The sequence below is a fragment of the Myiozetetes cayanensis genome, unplaced genomic scaffold (assembly GCF_022539395.1).
Source record: "Myiozetetes cayanensis isolate MyiCay16 unplaced genomic scaffold, myiCay2020 scf18, whole genome shotgun sequence".
Classification (NCBI taxonomy): Eukaryota; Metazoa; Chordata; class Aves; order Passeriformes; family Tyrannidae; genus Myiozetetes; species Myiozetetes cayanensis.
Window position 1 is genome coordinate 14,735,816 of NW_026087389.1, and position 19,913 is coordinate 14,755,728.

At 47.4% G+C, this 19,913-nt stretch overlaps 1 protein-coding gene across 5 annotated transcripts in view; it reads left to right on the forward strand.

Moving 5' to 3' along the window:
- Positions 1 to 2,870: 2,870 nt before the first annotated feature.
- POC1A (POC1 centriolar protein A) overlaps positions 2,871 to 19,913 on the forward strand; it is a 55,676-nt gene continuing 38,633 nt past the window's right edge. Inside the window, exons 1-7 of one of the 5 annotated variants that reach the window (XM_050312989.1) lie at positions 11,761 to 11,799; positions 12,515 to 12,626; positions 12,922 to 13,006; positions 13,698 to 13,869; positions 16,508 to 16,687; positions 17,752 to 17,859; positions 19,071 to 19,186. In XM_050312989.1, coding sequence (XP_050168946.1) covers positions 13,709 to 13,869; positions 16,508 to 16,687; positions 17,752 to 17,859; positions 19,071 to 19,186 — 565 coding nt within the window. In that variant the 5' untranslated portion in view covers positions 11,761 to 11,799; positions 12,515 to 12,626; positions 12,922 to 13,006; positions 13,698 to 13,708. Of the gene's footprint in view, positions 3,273 to 11,729; positions 11,800 to 12,514; positions 12,630 to 12,921; positions 13,007 to 13,697; positions 13,870 to 16,507; positions 16,688 to 17,751; positions 17,860 to 19,070; positions 19,187 to 19,913 lie in introns of those variants that run through there. The other 4 variants (XM_050312990.1, XM_050312991.1, XM_050312988.1 and 1 more) reach the window with 4 other exon arrangements.

Sequence of the window (19,913 nt, forward strand, 5' to 3'; positions counted from 1 at the left end):
AGATCTCATACAATGGGTCAAGGTACAGTTCTAGACAGGAATGTGCTTGGTCTTGACAGGGCTTGGTTTATCTGTCAGGCTCATTGCAGGCCTGGCATTGAGCTGAAAGGCAGAGGAATGTGTCTGCTCTCCAAGAGGGAGTAAACCTGACCAAGAATTGTAGGGCTGGGTGGCTTGCAGTTGGACATGAATTCTTCTGAGAAGGCCTGAGGTGCTGCAGGAGACAGTGGCTTCTCCTACACCACTGGATGACTCCAAGCAGCACATCTGAAACTCACTGAAGCTGTAGCACCTCCTTTTTTTTTTTTTTTTTTTTACTTGTCAGTCTTCCTATGACAACCAGCTGCTCTCTTCCCCTTTCTGTTTTCACAGGAGAAAAGAGAATAAGTTGCTTCCTGAAGGTGGAGTTGGGAGAGATGGCTGTAATTACTGGGTCCTGCCCCTTCGTCCCAAAGAGTGCTGCCAACAATGGCATGTTGCTGTTCCTTGGTTTCTGTGAGTGCTTGGTGAACTTAACCCTTGGAGCAAGCCTGAATTTCTGAGGCTATTCGGGAGATAAAGTGAAATCCAGAAGCTGAATATAGGCACTTTTTAAGGGACAGGGCATGTTAGGAAGTAGCCTGTTGAATCTGTGTTTGGAGTGGAGGATTCACATCCATTTGCAAAAGACTGAAGTTAGTCAGTGAGATACCCTCTGCTCCTCCCATTCCTCAGCACTACATACAGGATTAAAGTCTGTTGCAACAGTCTGAAGGACTCATATTTAGATATAAAGTATTCTGTAGAGGAAATACAGTAATGTTTATGCTCTTCCCTTGTGCTGCTGGTGAATTTCCCTGTGTGACAAGCTTTTCATTCATTGGCATGACCGTGGCATGCCTGCTTTTAGCACTGTTTCCAAACTTAGCCAGTGCTTAGAACAGATTGTTAGAGAACAGCAACCTGGCACTGCTAACAAGGTGAGCTCAGGGGTTGTTCTGGGCTCTCAGCTGTCTGACGGGTCTCTGTCACCTCAGAAATAGCTCCCCCTGTTACAGAGATCCCCAAATGCTGCAGCCAACCTGCCTCACACTGGGCCGTAAGAGAGAGACAAGCAGGAGCTCAGACACTGGGTACTAAGTCGGGTCATTAGCACTGATTCTGCTGGCATGAAGAGGGTTTACTACACACAAAGACTTGTTGCAATGTGTTTCAGCAAGGGAAACACTTTTTCCTTACTTGGCTTGCTTGGCAGAAGTATTTGTAGCCACACTGAAAGGCTAGTTTGTTACTGGGGAGCTTGTGAGATGTTTGTCCAATTAATCACAAAAATTGCAGAGAGTGTAAGGGTGTTTCTGCAGATGTCCCAGGGGCCCAGATGGAAGAGAAAAGCAATAAGAATTCCTCCCCATGCTGCTCCTACTGGCCAAGTCATGAGTGCCACCCTGCAATGTCATCACTGTGGGACATGGGCACCACGGTGGTGTTTGAGAATGTCCCACGGGAACCCACGGTCAGCACCAGTTGGTACTGGTTGGCCTTTGGTTGGTATCTGGCAGGACAGAGCCTGGCTGACCAGAGCAATGGCTGCAGAAGAAAGGTTGAGCCCCAGTGAGAGAGGATGGTTTTAAAGGGAGGCATCAACAGCTAAAATCTCCTTGTCTTCCTCAGACAAGCTGTGAGAGTCCTCGGGTTCAGCTTCTTCGGCCTCTACTGAGTGGGATAGTCAAGCAGCTGTGGATGATGCTGTAGGAGCAATGACAGCACTGACTGAAAGGGACATTCCTCCTTCTTCCAAGGGGAGAAGTGGCTAGAACTGAAGATCTCTCTCAAGCAGCTCTGGAAAATTTCTCACAGTGATGAGTTTCGTTCCATTTGGTGGGTTGGTGATGGATTCTTTGTTGCCATCAATAAAGAAATGTTCAAGAATAAGGTGCTGGTGAGAAGAGGCCTTGGGAGAGCTTTTGAATTATAGAGTATGAGATGTTTTCCTCACCAGCTTGATCTCTGTGGGCTGTGCAAACTGCCATGTCCAGTTTATCTAACTCCAGGGATGAATTTCCAGGAGAAGAAGCAGCTGCTCCAACTCTTACAAAGGTAAATCCGTTCCTTTCCACCTGAACTGCTGGGAGAGACTGATGTTCATACCAAATAAGCCTCAGCTGTAAATGTCCTCACTTTCATTGCTTTCTCAGGGCATTTTCAGGTGAAAATGCAGAGCTGGTTATCCCTTAACAGGACCATATTGTAAGATTTGGGACAGCCTAAACTTGAGGTTTCATATGCCCCTAAAAGTCCTTTTTAATACCCAAGTTTGGCTTTTGTCTAAAACTACCAGTCCTAGTTCTCATATCTTTGTGTTTTTCAGGTTTGAATTAACTCTCTCCTTTGCTTTGCACTATGAATCTCTTATAGCCCCAACTTTAAGATGGAGCATCCCCAGGTGCTGGAAAGGTACAAGCCAAGAGTGGGCCGCAAAAGGAGAGCCCCAGCTGCATCATGTCTGGCTGAGGAGCTGGAGGAAAGCCGCCTGCCAGGAACCTGCCAAGATCTTCATCCTGCACAGGGAACTGCTGCTGGCATGGAGAAGGAGGTGATCACACCAGCTCCACCACAGGACATGGAGGTGTCTGCTCACAGAGAGTCCATACCTGCCAAGGTAAAGCAACAGTCCATTGGCATCAGCTGCCCTTTGCTTGCTGACTGGCAGAACGAGCTATGGCTGTGCAGGGCCATGGCCAATGAGGGAAGCTTCAGTCCACCTGTAGCAAAAGAAAAGGGAGCTGATTCCCACAGAAACAACACCCCTTTCTAATCCAGATGCACTGGGGCATTGGGCTGACACAGCTTCTCCTGGCCTGCCAGGACAGGGGGAAATCCTGCCCTGTGACACTGCCATACAAGCGATGGAGAAGGAGCAGGACATCCAGCCTGGCAGGGACAGACACAAGGCCAAACAAGACCCTTCTGTTTCCAGTGAGAGCACAGGCAAAGACGGTCGACTCTCACCCCTCTGCTTTCCGCAGAAACTTTGGAAAATGCTGGAAAGTGACCAGTTTCGGTCCATTTGGTGGAGTGACAGTGGAAGATGTGTTGCAATCAATGAAGAACTCTTCAAAGAGGAGGTGCTGGGCAGAGGAAGACTTCAACAGGTTTTTTACACGCAGAGAATCAAGAGTGTTATTCGCCAGCTGCACATCTATGGATTCACCAAAATGCAGCGGGATGACCACAGATCTGCCTCCCTACCTGAATTCCTGGCAGAGGAAGCAGCAGTTTCTGCTCACAGCCAGGTACAGCACCTGCTCTGAACATCAACTAATGCTTATGGTAGTCCTGAGGAGAGAGGGACCTTCACTGCAAATAAGGCCTCACCACAGAGGAGATGGAAGTGGGAATGAGAGGTCTGGTTTTCATTTCCTTCTCAGGCTGTGCTCAGGCAGGTTTCAGTCTTTCTGACTACTAGAAATGCAGATAAGAGACAGTTTGGTGAGATCTGCTGAGCCTGAGCCCACTAAAGGGAAAGACAGACTCAGCATAACCTGATTTCTCTCAATGTCTTTGCTCTGTGTTTTGCTGTACCAAATCTGAAACCTTCCAGCAGCACCTGCTGAATGCTGAGCAGATGCATCTAAGGAGCACAGGGTTACCTGACTGCTCATATCCACACTGAAGCTACTCAAAAGTAGTGATATTTGGCTTTTGAAAGCAGTTGTTCTGCTTTTGAAAATCCTACATTGCTCTGCCCCCAGAGAGCAAAACCCCAGGGGTAGGATGACTGAACACAAATATCACATAATGCTTTAGCCTGAGCTTTAGGTTCCATAGAGCTCTCAGAGCCCTTTTCTGCATCCATGCTCCTCTTTTGCAATTCAGAGTCCTAGTTCTTGTAGCTTGGGGTTTTCCATCTTGGGATGGTGGCAACTAACTCTTCTCCTTTGCCTGTTTTAGATCCTGTACTACTATAACCCCTGCTTCAACCGAGCACATCCCTGGCTGCTGGAAAGGTGCATGAGGAGAGCTGCCCTCAAACGGAGAGCCCCACGTGCAGCAGAGCTGGGTGAGAGGTCCCTTCAGAAGCCCAGAGGATCGGTCTGTGGGAACGTGCAGGTGTCTACTAAAGCCCATCCATGCCCACTTGGCAGCTGCTCCCTTGCTTCCAGAACCTGATGGAGCACAGTACAGATATAAAGTCTAATATAATTAGTTACAGATAAAGCCTAATATAGTTGGTAATAAACTGCTTGAATAGTAAACCTTTTCCAGTTGTCCTGCCCCATTTGAACAGTGGAAAACACAGCACTTACATAGTTCTGTGGTGTTATTGTTCCCACTTGACCTGTAGCGGCCTTAGTGAGACAGATGTCCCAGCACAAGCATGGGGAAATGTTATGGTAGCACCAAGGGGTGCAGAAAAGGCTGAGCTCCTGTTGGCACTGGACAGGAGGGCAGCCAGATGTCTCTGCCTCCCTGAGGTGGAAATGTTGGAAGGGCAAATGATCTGTGCAAGGAAGCGACTGGTTTGGGTGATGGGCAGTGGGCCAAACTCACTCTGTGGTTCTGCCTGCCTCAAACTGGCTTGGAAATACTTCACTTCAGAAGGGACTGGGTTTACTAACTACGATCTGTTCACAGATGGGAAAGTGCTGTGGGGTAAAAGGTCAGACGTGTGCCACAGTTTTAATGGTGGTTGGAACCACGGCTGCTCTCATGTTTTGCAAACAGAGGCATCTTTCCCTTAAGCATGTAAAGGCAGCAAATGTAATGGATATTTAGGGTTGTTCTGTGCTCTGCCCTGGTCACACTGATCTGCCATTCCTCTCCACAGCATGCAGGAGTGCTGTGTGGGAAGTAGAGCAGGCAACCACCCTGGCTCTTTAGGAGATGCAAGTCCCCTGGGACTGTAGAGCTTTAGAAGAAGGACAGGACAGTTTTGTGCTTGCTTGTGCTGACCAAACTCAGCAGGAGTTTCTCTAGGAAGGATGATGTCTCTCCTCCCCACCCTGCTCTCAGCATGCCTGAATGTTCATTCATCCTTTTAGCTCTTCCACTTAGCACCTTTTGTGGAAATTCAATACCTTTCAGCAAGGGCAGACTGATACACTCCTCTGATCTGCAGAGCAAGGACCCCGACTTGGGATATTTTGAAACAAAGACTTTTCCCATAAGATTACAGGCTTAAAAATCAAGACCAAGCGTGATCCAGTCCAGCAATCAACATTGATTGGAAAGCAGGCTAATGGGGAGAGATGGAAACTGAAGCAACTGGCACTGGTAATACTGATCTGGTTTGGTAGGTGGGTGGTGCTGGACTGTGCAGCATTACCTGCCTCAGCGCCAGGGTCTGTGTGGCAGTGCCCCTGCTGGGTGTGAACGCTGGGCATGTGGCCCACAAGTGAGGAATTCCATGGCCCAAAGGTCTCAGCTTTGCTCCTGTGAACTCAGCTGGCCTTTTCCTAGTACCACTCTCTTTGCACTTTGGGTTCTGTGTTGATGTAATCATGAGTTCAGGGAAGCCTGAACTCCTCTCACCCCTACAGGCACCAGCAGGAAAAGTTCAGGGACTGAAAACAGCCACATGCCCTTGATCAGCAAGATCAGCAGAGCTGGTGCCACTGGTATCAAAGAATTTAAAGGTGGGTTTGAGCTACATTCCTGTAACAGATAAAGTGGTTTAAGACACTAGAACCAATGTAAGGGGTCAGAGAAACTTTGTAGGTACCAAGCAAGCTGATGATGGGATTCTGGCTGGATCCAGCTTGCTAGGTTTTCTTACTCCTGAATCCTTCTCCTTTAGGCTAGCTCTAGGAATTGTAGGCATGTGTGAGCTCCCTTCCCTCCCCCTCTCCTGGATGGCTGAGGAACTCTGTAGTTTCACACAGGGAGTAGCAGTGAATTCCTCTGGCACTCCAGCATATGTCCTGGTGTCACTGTGTCCCTGTCCCCTTGTCACCCTTCCCCTTAGTGCTTCAGCTATATGGCTGAGTAGTGAAAGTGGTACAAACCACCTGCAAAGACAAGGCAGCAAATAAAGCACACTACTGCAATTCATAGGGTGCTTTCTGGCTCTGTGTCCAGCTTCAGATCCGAGACAGAAATATTTTGTCTCGGTGGTCTGAGCAGCTCCAGAGCCCAGGCTTTGCAGACCCTTTGCTTTACAACAGCAGAGACCCTCAGCATGCTGAGGGCTGAGGAGGGTTGGCGGCTCCCCCAGCCCTGTCAGCTGGTTCCTGTTGTTGCTATAATCAGCTCCTGTCACTTTCCTACCCTCTTTTCAAGGCTCTGATAACAAGCACCTGGGGCAGCCAGGTGACCTTTGGCTGAGCTTCCTCTTTAAACTCCCGTGGCTTTTGCTTCATTGCCTGGTTGTTACGCAGCAGTAAAGATCTGTTCTGATAGCAGCAGAGGCTGCTCCCCTCCCCTTTCCCCTCTTATGCAGGATCAAAGCTCTCTGAATTTGCTTGAACAAATTTGCATTTAGGTCAGTGAGAGACTTACTTGAGGGAAAGATTTTTCTTTCTGCTGTCTTTTTCTTAACTCTGTAAGAAAGGATAATAAGCACAAAGGCAGGTGGGAGAAAAAAAACTCTGGTCTATAAATAATTGGGTTTGGCACAGATGGGAGGACAAAGTCATTAGGAAGAGAGGAAACAACTGATGTGGCAGCAAGCTGCATCTTAAGCTGATGTAAAGCATCCTCTCCCCACAGAAGCAATGGGACCTTGTCACTGCCATCAGCTGAGCTGCTTGGTGGACTCAGTCCCCTCTGCAGTGCCTAACCTGTCTGCAGCTGCCTCCTTATTGCAGCAGCAGTGAGGGAGGTTGAACTGCAAGTCTCTGGAATACCAGTCTTCATCTACATTTTTTGGCTGCTTGTCCCTATGTGCTTAGGCTGCCTAAGTCCCTGCTGTGCTCTCAGGATGCAAAGGGGCAATAAGGGGGTGGCTGTCACATCCCAGATGGTCATGTTGACATATGCCAAAGCATTGCAGGGTTGGTTGCTCAAGGCTCCTGCCTCCATCTTTAGTGTGCATTGGGATGGGACACAAAACAGCTGTGGAAGACCCTGCTGGGATTGTGGTGGTCATGGAGACAGGATGACCTTGTTCTGGGAGTGCTGCTAGCAGCTGGGAGACCTGGATGTAGTTCCTGGTTCCATCTTAGCTTGTGCACATTGTCTTGACCAATTCCACATCTCTTGGGGCTTTTTCTGTAGATGGCAAATACTTTTTCTCTCTGCTGGTCTTGTTGAGCCCCTTGGCTTTTCCAAACCTCATGGTGGCTTTCTGAAGCCTTGCACACTGCCCCTCAGTTGGAATATTCTTAAAACTGCACAGGTATGTGTAGAGACTGGTGTGCCCAGCAGTTTAAGTATTAACAGGGCACGTGAGAACTGGGGTTTGCAATATAGAAGTGGTAAACATTCAGTTTAGTTGCTAAACTTAGACGCACTCACTCCAGCGAGAAGTTCATGGCTTTCTGAATTGGGCTCAAAGTCAAAGGCTAACTGTAATTTCACGGAAGAACGACTCACCTGAATTCTGGGCGGGTCTGATGCTCTGCAAGAGCTTTGCTGCTTCGCAGCATGCAGGGACCACAGCCCTGGCAGGGCTGGCAATGCAAGGCTCTGTCGATAAGACAGAGGTGGCAGATACTGGGTATCTGGTCTCTGCCTGATTCACAGTGATACAAATAAGGCCAGGGAAAATACCAGATAAAACTTGCTGGGAAATACCAGATAACGTCTACGTCACAAGCTGTGAAGTGGCATTTGAAAGAGGCGAGCTCAGCGCTTCTTCCGCCCAGAATTAAGATATTCTTCGCAGAGAAGCTGACTGGTTTGGCCTGATTTATCTTTAATGCAATCACGTCGCATTTTATCCCATTTTCCTGCTCGTTTCTCCCTCCTTAGCCAGCGGACGCTGTCGGAAGCCCCCGCCTGCCCCCCGGTGGCCGCCTGAAGGACGGCTGGAGTCCCTCCAGCCGGGGTGACCCCGCGGGGACCGCACACGGCCCGAGCTCCTTCTCGCCCAAACACAGGGCAGATAATGCCGCAAAGATGTTTGAATGGCTGAACCGGGCTATCCAAGACCCCACCGCCTCCACCACTGGACCCTATGTGTGCTCATTTCTCCTGAGGGCCCTTTTTTCCCCTGGAGACCTTGGCATGAATATTCATTAATTCTTCTTCTTTTGACTCTTCTGGACTGCCACAAGTGGGAATGACTTGCCAATGGGCTGCTGTCACGTCTGGCTGTTGTTATTGAGCAGTGGTACCCCAGGGTTGATGGCTGATAAGAAAAGTGGCCATCCACGGCTACCACAGATCCTTCTAGTGTATTATCTAGAAGGTGGGTTGGGGGTTTTTTGGGGTGGTGAAGTCCTTCAATTAAAGCAAATGTTCCCACTTCCTGTTTTTATCAGTGGGAGTGCAATCACATGTTTCTGGTTTTCTGTTGCTCTAAAATGGATTGTACAAGGCTTCCTTAGTGCCTCAGGCATATTTAGCATCATTTATGTGTTCTTTTTTATTTCCGTGCAGAGAAAGAAAAGCTAATACTCAAATGCCAAGGAATTTAATGAGGAACAGGTCAGGCAATGCTGGAAACTGCTTACAATTTCTAGATCCAAAATCCATAGCTATGTGGGCAGAAAGGCCATGTCTGAGGAAGGAATTTATCTTTTCAGACACAGTAACTCAAAGGACAGAGCTTTTCAGGCACATAAACACCCCTGAACCAGCAAAGTGTCTATGGCAGGAGGGCAGTGCAGCAGGGAGAAGGATGGATGGCTTCCCTGCAAAGAGCAATTCATGGGATTGTGTTCATGGCTTTATGAGCAAAGCAGGAGCAATTCAGAAAATGGGAACCAGAACAGCTCCTGACCACAGGATGGCTTGAGTGAGTGCTTGAGCTTTGCTCCCCCAGCCCCTGATTGCTGGGCCATTCACAGCTGGAGAAGACAACACTGCTTTTTGGGTCTCCCATCTCTCCCAGGTGGTTTTAAATCCACTGGTCAAAAATAGAAAAGTGCAATCCCTTTCGAGCGGTTTGCAAGGACAGTGAGTTGACATCAGGCAATACCTGCCGCTTTGGGGCAGGGGATGTCAGGAAAAGGATTCTCCCTCCTGGAGCTGCTGCTTCTGCACTGCAGTGCCCCAGGGAGAAGGATGAAGGACTTTTCTGCAGGTGTCAGAGGGGCCCAGTTGGAAGGCTTCCCAAAGGGGCACTGGGATGCCCAAGGCTGCAGCCATCCCTGCTCCTCCCTAAGGACCCACTGCTGGGTGCAGCCTCTCCTTGCCCACAGCCCTTCAGCACAGCTCTGGGGACTGCTGGGCTCTGCAGTCCCACCACCTGTATCTCTGGGAGGGAGAAGCAACAAGTGCCCTCCAGCAGCTTCTCGTCAGGCTGCTCCCCTCTGCCAGGGCACCACTGCCAACCATCACTGAGATGTCCCCTGCAATGTCCCCACTTTGCAGCACTGGCACCACAGTGACATGCCAGAACATTCCATTGGAACCTGCAGTCTGCTGGTGCCAGCTGGCCTTTGCCTGCTGACTGGCAGGACATGGACAAGCTGTCCATGGACAAGTTGGCCATGGAGGAAGAGTTCTCCTCCCTTCGCTTTCCACAGAAACTTTGGAGAATGCTGGAAAGCAGCAGGTTTCAGTCAGTTTGGTGGAGCGAGGGTGGAAAATGTGTGGCCATCAACAAAGATGTTTTTGAAGAGGAGGTGCTGGGCAAGGCAGGACCTCAGCGGCTTTTTGACACACAGAAAATGAAAAGTTTCATGCGACAGCTGAATGCGTATGGATTCACCAAAACAAAACGGGATGACCAGAGATCTGCCTCCCTGCCCGAATTCCTGGCAGAGGAAGCAGCAATTTCTGCTCACAGACAGGTAGAGCAGCTGCTCTGCACATCAACTAATGATTGTAATAGCCTTGGGGGAGAGGCAGACCTTCCCAGAAGGACCTTATTAGGTCTCATCACAGAGGGCCATTTGTGGGTGGAGAAGCCATTTCTTACAAGGGGTCTCATAAAAAGGAGGGCGGAGAGTGACAGGACAAGGGACAATGGTTTTATACTGAAAGAGGACAGGTTTAGGTTGGATGTTAGGAAGAAATGCTTTACTGTGAGGATGGTGAGGCACTGGAACAGCTTGCTGAGAGAGATTGTAGATGCCCCATTCCTTTAAGTGTTCAAGGCCAGGCTGGCTGGGTCCCTGAGCAACCTTATTTATTGAGTGGCATCCCTGCCCAAGGCAGGGGGGTTGGAACAAGGCAATCTTGAAGGTCTATTCCAACACAAACCATTCTGTGATGGAGGATATAGAGGAGGGAATGAGAGGTCTGGTTTTTATTTCCTTCTCAGGCTGTGCTCAGGCAGGTTTGAGTCTTTCTGACTACTAGAAATGCAGATAAGAGACAGTTTGGTGAGATCTGCTGAGCCTGAGCCCACTAAAGGGAAAGACAGACTCAGCACAACCTGATTTCTCTCAATGTCTTTGCTCTGTGTTTTGCTGTACCAAATGTGAAGCCTTCCAGCAGCACCTGCTGAATGCTGAGCAGATGCATCTAAGGAGCACAGGGTTACCTGACTCCTCATGTCCACTCTGAAGCTGCTGAAAAATAGTGGTATCTGGCTTTTGAAAGCAGTTGTTCTGCTTTTGAAAATCCTACACTGTTCTGCACCCAGAGGGCAAAACCCCAGGGGTAGGATGACTGAACACAATTATCACATAATGCTTTAGCCTGAGCTTTAGGTTCCATAGAGCTCTCAGAGCCCTTTTCTGCATCCATGCTCCTCTTTTGCAATTCAGAGTCCTAGTTCTTGCAGCTTGGGGTTTTCCATCTTGGGATGGTGGCAACTAACTCTTCTCCTTTGCCTGTTTTAGATCCTGTACTACTATAACCCCTGCTTCAACCGAGCACATCCCTGGCTGCTGGAAAGGTGCATGAGGAGAGCTGCCCTCAAACAGAGAGCCCCACGTGCAGCAGAGCTGGATGAAAGACCCCTCAGAGGCCCAGACAGTCAGCCTGGGCACTGAGGGCAAGCAGGACTGGGCTTCACGCAGGAGTTTTCCACCCGTGAGGACTGCACTGACCAAGGGATGGGCTGAAGCCTCTCCCAGCATCTGCAGCCCCAGCCCTGCACGCGGACCCCAGACGTGGCACATCGCGGAATCGCTGAGAGTCGGCAGCCAGCTGATAATTTCTAACTAAAAGCGTTACTAGATAGAGGCGAATGGAGTTGGAATAAATACATTTTAGTTAAGTTGGTATTACACCGTTGGAAGAACAACCTTTCCCCGCTGTCCTCTGCCCTTTGAACAACCCGGGGTAAGACCCTATTTGAACAACCACAGACGCCAGCAGAAGCAGCTCATCCGCCACCAGCTGAGCCCTTTATTTCAAGAGTTCTTAGCCCTAGAGAGCACGAGTGGGTGCTGCTCCAGCGGCCGAGACCCAGGGACCGATCCCTTCCACCAGTCTGTGGACTCGCCCAGCCCCGAGAGCGGGAGCCGGGCGGTTGGGCACTGCAACAGGCACCAAGCGTAACCGATGCAACAGCGCGGGAAGGCGCCTTCCCTAGCGCCGCGAGCACCCTGACGGGAGCGTCCGTGCTCGGAGGGAGCGGCTTGCCCGGCGAGGGCTCGTTCCACAGCCCCGAGGATCCCCGCCCTCAGCCCCTCACGCCGCCCGCCATGGCGGCCCCTCCCGGCCGGGCCCGCCCCCCGCAGGGCGGGGCCGTTGCTACGGGGCGCGCGCGGCGCGGGAAGCGAACGGCGGCCGCGGGGCGTCATGGCCGCCCTGGGCATGGTGAGCGCCGGGCGGGGCACGGCGGGGCCTCAGGGGGGCTGCCACCCAGCGCGGGGGGGGGGGCCAGGGCGTCCCCGGCTCTGCTGGCTGGGGGGAACGTTGTGTCGGAAGCGGGGGTGCTGGAAGTGCCGGCCGGGGGGTGTCTGGTGCTGTGCGGGGCCGCGGTGGGAGCCAGTGCTGGGGTTAGGGGGGGTTAGTGCTGGTGGGGGTGGCAGCTTGCAGGAGGGGCTGGGGGCAGAGGGGTCTGGGGGAGCTCGGTGCTGCCCAGGGTGTCGGGGGGCTGGGGCTGAGCTGTGCCCGTGTGTAGGGGCAGCTCTGGGCTGTTGGAGGGGCTCTGGGTTTGGGGAGGGTGGTGCTGGGTGTTGCTGGGGGAAGTCAGCCCTGCTCTGGGGCTGGGCGCAGGTTTGAGCAGGCTGGGGCTGCGCTCAGGTCCTGAAGGGCAGAAGGTTGTGGTGGGCATTGCCAGGGGGTCGGAGACTGCGTGTGTGAGAGCAGGGGTTGAAGCCTGATCAGCCTGTCCTGGTGTCTGGGGGATTTTCAAGTGTTAAAACCTCTTGTAGTGCTTTTTGTTTGTTTTTCTGCCTGGCCTCAGGCTTTGTTTGGCCTTTGCAGCAAGGTGCTGTGCAGGGACATGCTGAGTTCCCCAGGTGTAGGGGATGGGTAGTGGGTCAGTCTGTTTTGCTGCAGTTCTGATCCCACCTGCCTGTTCCAACAGGTGTGGTAAATCTTGCAAATTTGCCTCTTCTGTGCAAATAGTGGCCTCTTTGCTGCACCTGAGCTGGGATGAGCAGCTGTCAGAGCAAAGCTGGGCTTGACTGCCTGCTCAGGTGGTATGGACATGGCTTCTCTGTCTATAGTCAGCTTTGGGGTTTCTATACCAGTAGCATGAGGGATGTGTGCAAAGTTACCTTAGATCCAAGCTAATAACAGCTTGGATAATTTGCCCCTTTTAAAGTTTGTGATACATGTGAAATTTGTGTTTTGTGTTGTGCAGTGTTCTTGTCTCTGCCTGGCTTTTGTGGGGTGAATATGTGGCTTGGTTCACCTGTTGTAGAAATAACATGGTTTTATTGTGCCAAGATGGTTCTTAATCTATGGTGTCTGAACATTGTTGTCTTCTAGGAAGATCCATCTCTCGAGAGACACTTCAAAGGCCACAGAGATGCTGTCACTAGCGTGGACTTCAGTCTCAATAAGAAACAATTGGGTAAATAGTCCGTGTTTTGGTGGCCAGATGGTAAAGAAAGAGCTTCTCTGCTTTATTTAGATGGAGGGAGGAGTGGAAGTACTGAGCTCTGCAACAGCAGAAGATCCTACTGGCCCTTCCTGTTAACAGCAAACTGAGCACTGCTCTAGTCACCTTGCAAGCTTGTGTTTCTCATATATTGTCAGGAACTGCTGAGCTGACTTTGATCAGCATTTTCAGAAGGGAGAGATGCTGGAGGGAGATGTAGCCAGGTTGCCTTTACATCACCAACTCACTGCTCTCTGTAATCTGTGGTGTGTTACTTGATATTTAATCTGCTGCAGCTGACACCTGCCTCTGCTTCCCAGTAAGAAAGTGATGAGATAACCTTCATTCACAGGCCTTCTGTGTGTTCTGTGAGTGTGTATTTAACTGGAAAAAGCTTTACAAACCTGTGTGGCTTTTGCCTCTGCAGCTGTTGCATGTCCAGACCCTTGGAAGTAAATTGTCAGTGCGAGGCAATGCATGGCTGGCCTTGTTTTGTTTGAATTGCTAATGAAATACACAATGTGCAATACACTGGTGAAGCTTCGAGGACAATGCACTTGAGACTGCTGGAAGCAGGGTACTGACCTGAGTGTGAAATGCAGGTTTAGTGCAGTTGGAGGAGAACTGAGGCAAGTTTGGTTTTGTTTTTCCTTTTTCGTTTCAGCAAGTGGCTCTATGGATTCGTGCCTGATGATCTGGAGCATGAAACCTCAGATGAGAGCCTATCGCTTTGTGGGCCACAAAGATGCAGTGATGTGTGTCCAGTTTTCACCTTCTGGTCACCTGGTGGCTTCAGGCTCCAGAGACAAAACAGTCCGTTTATGGATCCCTAGTCTGTGAGTACCTGTTCCCTTCTGTCTCTCTTTGTGTTTTAACCATGGCTTGGGATTTGTTCTTGCTTCTTGGTGGCAGTTCTCCAGCTGTGGGACTGGGATCTGTTTGAGGGAAAGAAGAACCGCTTAATGTGAGGCCTCTGACAGAGGAGATGCAATTTGGTCTTGAAATTGCATGGAAAACAAAACCAAAATCCTTTGCAAAGATTAAAATCCATTGTAACTTCCTATGCCAATGTAACAAGCCACTGATGTAACTCCTCAGTGGTGAGCTGTTGGATTTTTCTTACCTAACACTTCCTGAAGTAAATAGGAGAGTGCTGAAGGACTTGTGCTTGAAAACTTAATCTTACTGCAAGTAATGAGAAGCATTTTGTGGCCAAGATGCAGAAAAGCACCTGCCCCTGCTTCCTCTGGTTTCTTGTTTCCCACAGTAACAGTGGGGTTGTTTTTTCAGAATGGACAGGGATGTGAATAGGGATTGGAGATTCTTTTGCTTGTGAGCTTGTGAATTACAACTATCAAAAGACTAAAGGAATGTGTACAAAAGCAGACCTGATGATTGTGGTGGCAAATAAAAGGGATTTAAAAACAAACAAACAAAAAACCTCAACAAACCCCAAACCTAACAAAGCCACACAAAATATATACCCAAACTTTAAAATAAACAGGTTACTTCAGGAACCTGGGAAAGCATTGTTTATTTTTGATGGGTTCTTATGTTATGATTACACATTGGAAACTTTGCTTTATCTATTAAACCATAAGTAATCTCTGTCATGGGACTGGTGTGTCCTGAAAATGACTTCTTAAAATTCACGATAAAAGTGCTTTTAAATATCTTAGTTATAATGGAAGTTACAATCTGCAAATTTAAGTTCTACTTCATTATAAATTATTTTTTAAATTTATTTATTTTAGTTCAGCTTTCCTATGAGGAATGATCATGAGGACGTGTTGGCGTGTATGTTATTAAAAGGCACAAGGTGGATTAGGATTAAAATTTAACCTTGCTGCTCATCAATCTCCTACAAAGAAGGAGACTGACACTGTCGTTTTGCTGTTTCCAGAGCTGATAACACAGACTGTTTAAAATAAATTACAGCACAAACTTGTTAGGGTTCTCAGAGGCTAATGTATATATTTTAAGAAAGGACTGAGATGTGATGGGACAACTAAATGTGTGCTTGGGTGATTCTGTCCTGGTTGCTTAGCCATGTGAACTCTGAGGTTGAAACTGTACCTTTGGCTGTCAAGTCATATCAGAAAAGGGCCACTGGGAGTTATTGTTATGCCAGTTGTTGATACCTTGGTGCATAGCACCTTGAATCTGTGTTTATTTGATATTCTTTGTCATTTTACCTTCTCCAAATATAACAACAGTGTTGATGTTGAGTCAGGTTTGAGACCTTCAAATTGACACTTCTGCACTGTCATTAAAAGGGGAGAGAGAGCCTGCCCCATAGTCTGTAGGGTAGGACTTTATTTGCAAATAATCTCAAAATTTGCAGTCCCTTATTACAAGGGCAACATGTTACTGAAGGAGCTAATGCTGCTGTGGATTTCCATCTTTGGGATTTCTTTTTTTATGGACCATGATGACAGAATTTTGTCATTTCGTGTTTCTGCATGAGTTTTTATCAGAGTTGTGGATGTTCTGTGGTTTTGGACAGAAAGAAAACTTTCCTGAGAAGTAACCTTTACACTTGCTTGCCTTGTGGCAGACAAAGGATTAAATAAAACTAGGCAGCTCTGACCTTTTCTGAGGAGGGAGGGAATATTGCTGGAAGGTATGTAGTATTTTGATTTTTTGGCCTTTATGGTTTTGGCAGTCCTCAGCCTCAGTATAAAGTTAAATCCCAATGGAGAAGGGAGTGAACCATCGTGTTTTTCTGCTCTCTTCAGTCTGTGAACATGGAGCTCCTGGTACATCAAGAGTTCCATAAGTCTATTAGACCTCTAAATATGTTGCATTTTGTGTCTCTAGATATGCCTTGCATTTATTTGCCAGAAGAATGCCTCTTGCATTTATTTGCATTTATGTGTAAAGAAGAGTAACAGTAGCTTGACTCTTTCCTTGCCTGGCTGAGTTAATGGTGGTTTGCTCACAGTTGCACAGCATCAGGTGTGCTGAATTTAGTTGTGTTATTTCTTGTGTGATGCTGCACTGGGAATTGTCCAGCTGGAGCTTGGGCCTTTACAGGAACAGTTGTGAGGTCATTGCCTGCTTGGCTCTGTCCAGGATGAACTGTGGAAAGCTTCCCTCCTCACCTGCCTTGCAGACAACAGAACCTTAGCATCTTCTTTTATATCGATATTTCCTTAAATGTTGTTTGAAATGGCTGCACAAACTGGCAGTAGCATTTCTGCCCCCTTATAGGAAACATGGGTTGTTTTCTGTCTGATTGGGCTCCAGTATTGAACTGGAACAACTAGTTTTAGCTATCTATTCTTTATAGCTCGTGAAGCAGGAGCGAGTTTGGGGTTGATCAATGATTTTTTCCTAGTGTAATCATGTGCAGCTCCCATTGAAATTGTGGTTAATAGCACTGCTCAGTGTACAGCAGCTGTGTGTTTTCAGGAGCATAATGCCTTTGTTGCCCTGTTGTGCAGTTTTAAAGTGCTCTTTCCTTCTGTGCAGCAAAGGAGAATCGACTGTGTTCAAGGCTCACACGGCAACCGTAAGAAGTGTTAATTTCTCCAGTGATGGCCAGTCCATAGTTACAGCTTCTGATGACAAAACAGTCAAAGTGTGGACGGTTCACAGGCAGAAGTTTCTGTTCTCACTGAGTCAGCACATCAACTGGGTTCGCTGTGCCAGGTGAGTATGGCTCTGTGACAAATGGAGATGGGGATTTGTCCCTCAAAGCAGGGACTGAGTGTCATGGGCTGGTGTTAACACAGTTCTATTCAGAGTGATTCAGGTGTGTTTAGTGACTGAAATATGTTGCTGACCTGCAGAGAGATCCCTTTAGATAACAGTCTGCACCCGGTGTGTGTTACTCTGGTGATCTTTGTGAAGCAGAGACTTTCCTGCTTTGTGATTTCTTCTGTACTTTGCTGTTACCTGGTAAAGCTTTTGTTCCTGTTGCTAACAGGAACAAAAGGAGAGGTTTCTACTTTTATTTCATCTTACTTACTTTAGACTTATGCCTCTAGTTAAAATGATCAGCTGTGCTCCTTCCAGAAGGCTGTAAGTGCTGCCCTAATAATAACATTATTTCCTGGTAACTGTCTCAGGTTTGGTTTTGAGGAGTTTTTTATGTCTATATGTATGTAGGATAAAGCCACAGTTTCTCTGTAGGTGAAAAGTTCATTACAGTTCTGGAATGTGGTGGTGGCAGTGGCTGATAGCTCTGTAGATGCCCACAGAAGAGCAGGAAAGATGTTTTTCCAGTATGTTTGATAATGTTCTCTAGTTAGGGACTCACGTCTTGATCCTGTAACCTTTGAAGAGAGATCTTGATTTGCCATGTACAGAAGATTTTGAGTTGAGAACTTAATATGATCCCCTAAGGCCCTGGAATGGGGAAGGTTCTGCTGCAACTGTTACCTTGGGAGTAATTGTGTTGCTCTGAACTCTTGTGGCAAAGGCAGGAATTGTTTTGAAACTGGGTAGAGAAGCAACTTGAGATAGACTTAAATTGAAACAAGCAGGACAGGAGATCTTTAGTCAGACTCAAGACTATCCTGAGAGTTATTTTATGTGCTTGAGGAATTAGGGATGGTTTTGCTTTCTTTTCCCTCTAGTTAGTAATTGGATTTTTATTCTCACTGATGCCAGTGTGACTTCTTGAAGAACGAGGTGTGTTTACCAGCGTACCTTGACAGCTGGCCAAATCCAGTTGACCCTGTACACCTTAATTGCTATAACTCTTGTTTTAGGTTCTCTCCTGATGGACGATTGATAGTGTCATCTAGTGATGATAAAACTGTCAAGCTGTGGGATAAGACCAGCAGAGAATGTATCCACTCCTTCTGTGAGCACGCGGGGTACGTACCTGGGGGTGAAGTCTGAAGCAGGGTGCTTGCTGAACATACACCTGCTCTGTGAGATTCAGAGGTCCTTGTCCTGGCAACCCCAAAACTGCTTAAAAAAATCCTTAGCACCTGTTATAAAAGCAGCCAGTGTGGGGCAAGATGCAAGAGAAGTTTCCAGAATTTGTTGACAGTTTGTGACTGCTCGAAGTTGCAACTGGGAGGGTTGTATTTCAGTAACTGTTCAACACATCAAGCTTCAGTTTCTTTGTGCTTATTTATTTTTGGCTTGGATACTTTTTTTCATCCTCAAATTTTTAAGTAACAAGGTTATTAAAAAAACCCACTCTGTATTCAGAAAAAACAGCTGTTTAATTTGGAATGTTTAACCACTGCAAAAGTTCATTTGTCCAGAAACATAAAACAAAAGTCCTTAGAGAACTAAGAAACTTCCTAATTCCTTGCTGCATTGAATTTTTAAGTACAAAGTTCTTTCCGGGTAATATCCAGTGACTTTAAGACAAATTCAGATGATGTTATTTTTTCCAGTGTTCTTAAGAATATGGCTTGTCCAAACAACTTATTGAAATAGCTCAACTTCTCCAGCATTTATTACAAGTACACTCGAAGGATAATTAATTTTATCCAATTTGTTGTGTGTATTGAGTGAGGAGTTACAGGTGCCCTTAACTGAAGGTTCTGAAGGTTTTATTGTACTTATGTGTTCAGAATAAAAATTGATTTCATTCAGGTCCAGAAAGAAATTTGGCCTCAGCCTCACTACCTTACAAGTGGCTATATGTGATTTCAGGTACAAATTCACTGAGTTCCATCTTAAAATTAGTTAATAGAAGAAAAATATCTGTTCAGTCTTGTACACAGTGCTCTGGAAATAATGTTCATTTAATAGAAGACATGTTATGGAAACATTAAATGAACACTTGAAAATGTTCTTGTGACAGTTGGATCCATCATATTTCAGGATCTTGTGTCTACAGCTCCTACACCTGCAATGCAAACTGTTGAGATGGTGTGCTTAGGTAGGACCCTGCATTCTGCTTGGGGTTAGGAGCAAGGTCTTAAGAGAAATTCAGCAAAATAAATCTGCAGGTCATCTCCTCCTTAATCTTCAGCGAGTCATAATGTAACTTCCCTTCTTGAAAAGGCTTTTTTTGATCTTTAGCAAGAGCTGAATGTGAACAGTTGGACTTAATTGCCCTTTGCAGGTTTGTGAATCACGTGGATTTTCATCCCAGTGGCACGTGCATCGCCGCGGCTGGGACGGACAGCACGGTCAAGCTGTGGGACGTCAGGATGAACAGGCTGCTCCAACATTACCAAGGCAAGTTAAGATCTTGCACAAGTTGAACCTTTCCATGTACTGATATGAATTGCTCTGAAGTCCAAGGAGTGTTTCTCCATCACCTGCTGCTTTTCTGAAAAGGCACTGGGTGAGGCCTGCCAGTGGAAGCCTTTTTTCTGCAGACATTGTGCTTTGCTTTGTGTGAGCTCTGAGATTGATTCTGAAGCTGTCTCGTCTTGCAGGTGGGCATGGATGTTTGGCTCATGCTCACTGTTCTGGAGGAGATGGTGTGCAGTAAAAAAGATGTGGCCTTTGCCTCTGAGTAAGCCTATAGGAAGAGTCAGAGGTATTCCAGCAAAACAAAAGTTGAAGTTCTTTATGAGAAAATTAGGAAAAGTTAAAAAAGGAAAATCAAATCAATGAATTGCAATTTTGTACCATGATCCGTGTTTACAGTTCCTTCTCCAGAATCTGTTTGGTTTTCAGCTTCCAGAATTAGCTTTGACCAAGTTGTCCAGGTTGGCTTGTCCATGGAGTAACTATCTTTTTCTAAATGTTTGGGGCTTTTTTCATCTTACCTTCCAAATGGCATTTCTTCCCATTACCTGTCCTTGTCCAGCTGAGAAGTGCTGCTGTTTGGTATAAATGGGTAGGAGAAGGCTGCTTTCCCATCCCTGCAAGCTTCTTTGAGGTTGATTGTCCTATTCTGTGCATATTAGTTTCTTGAGCCTAAATGTGGCTCTTCTTTCCTTTACCAATAACAGTT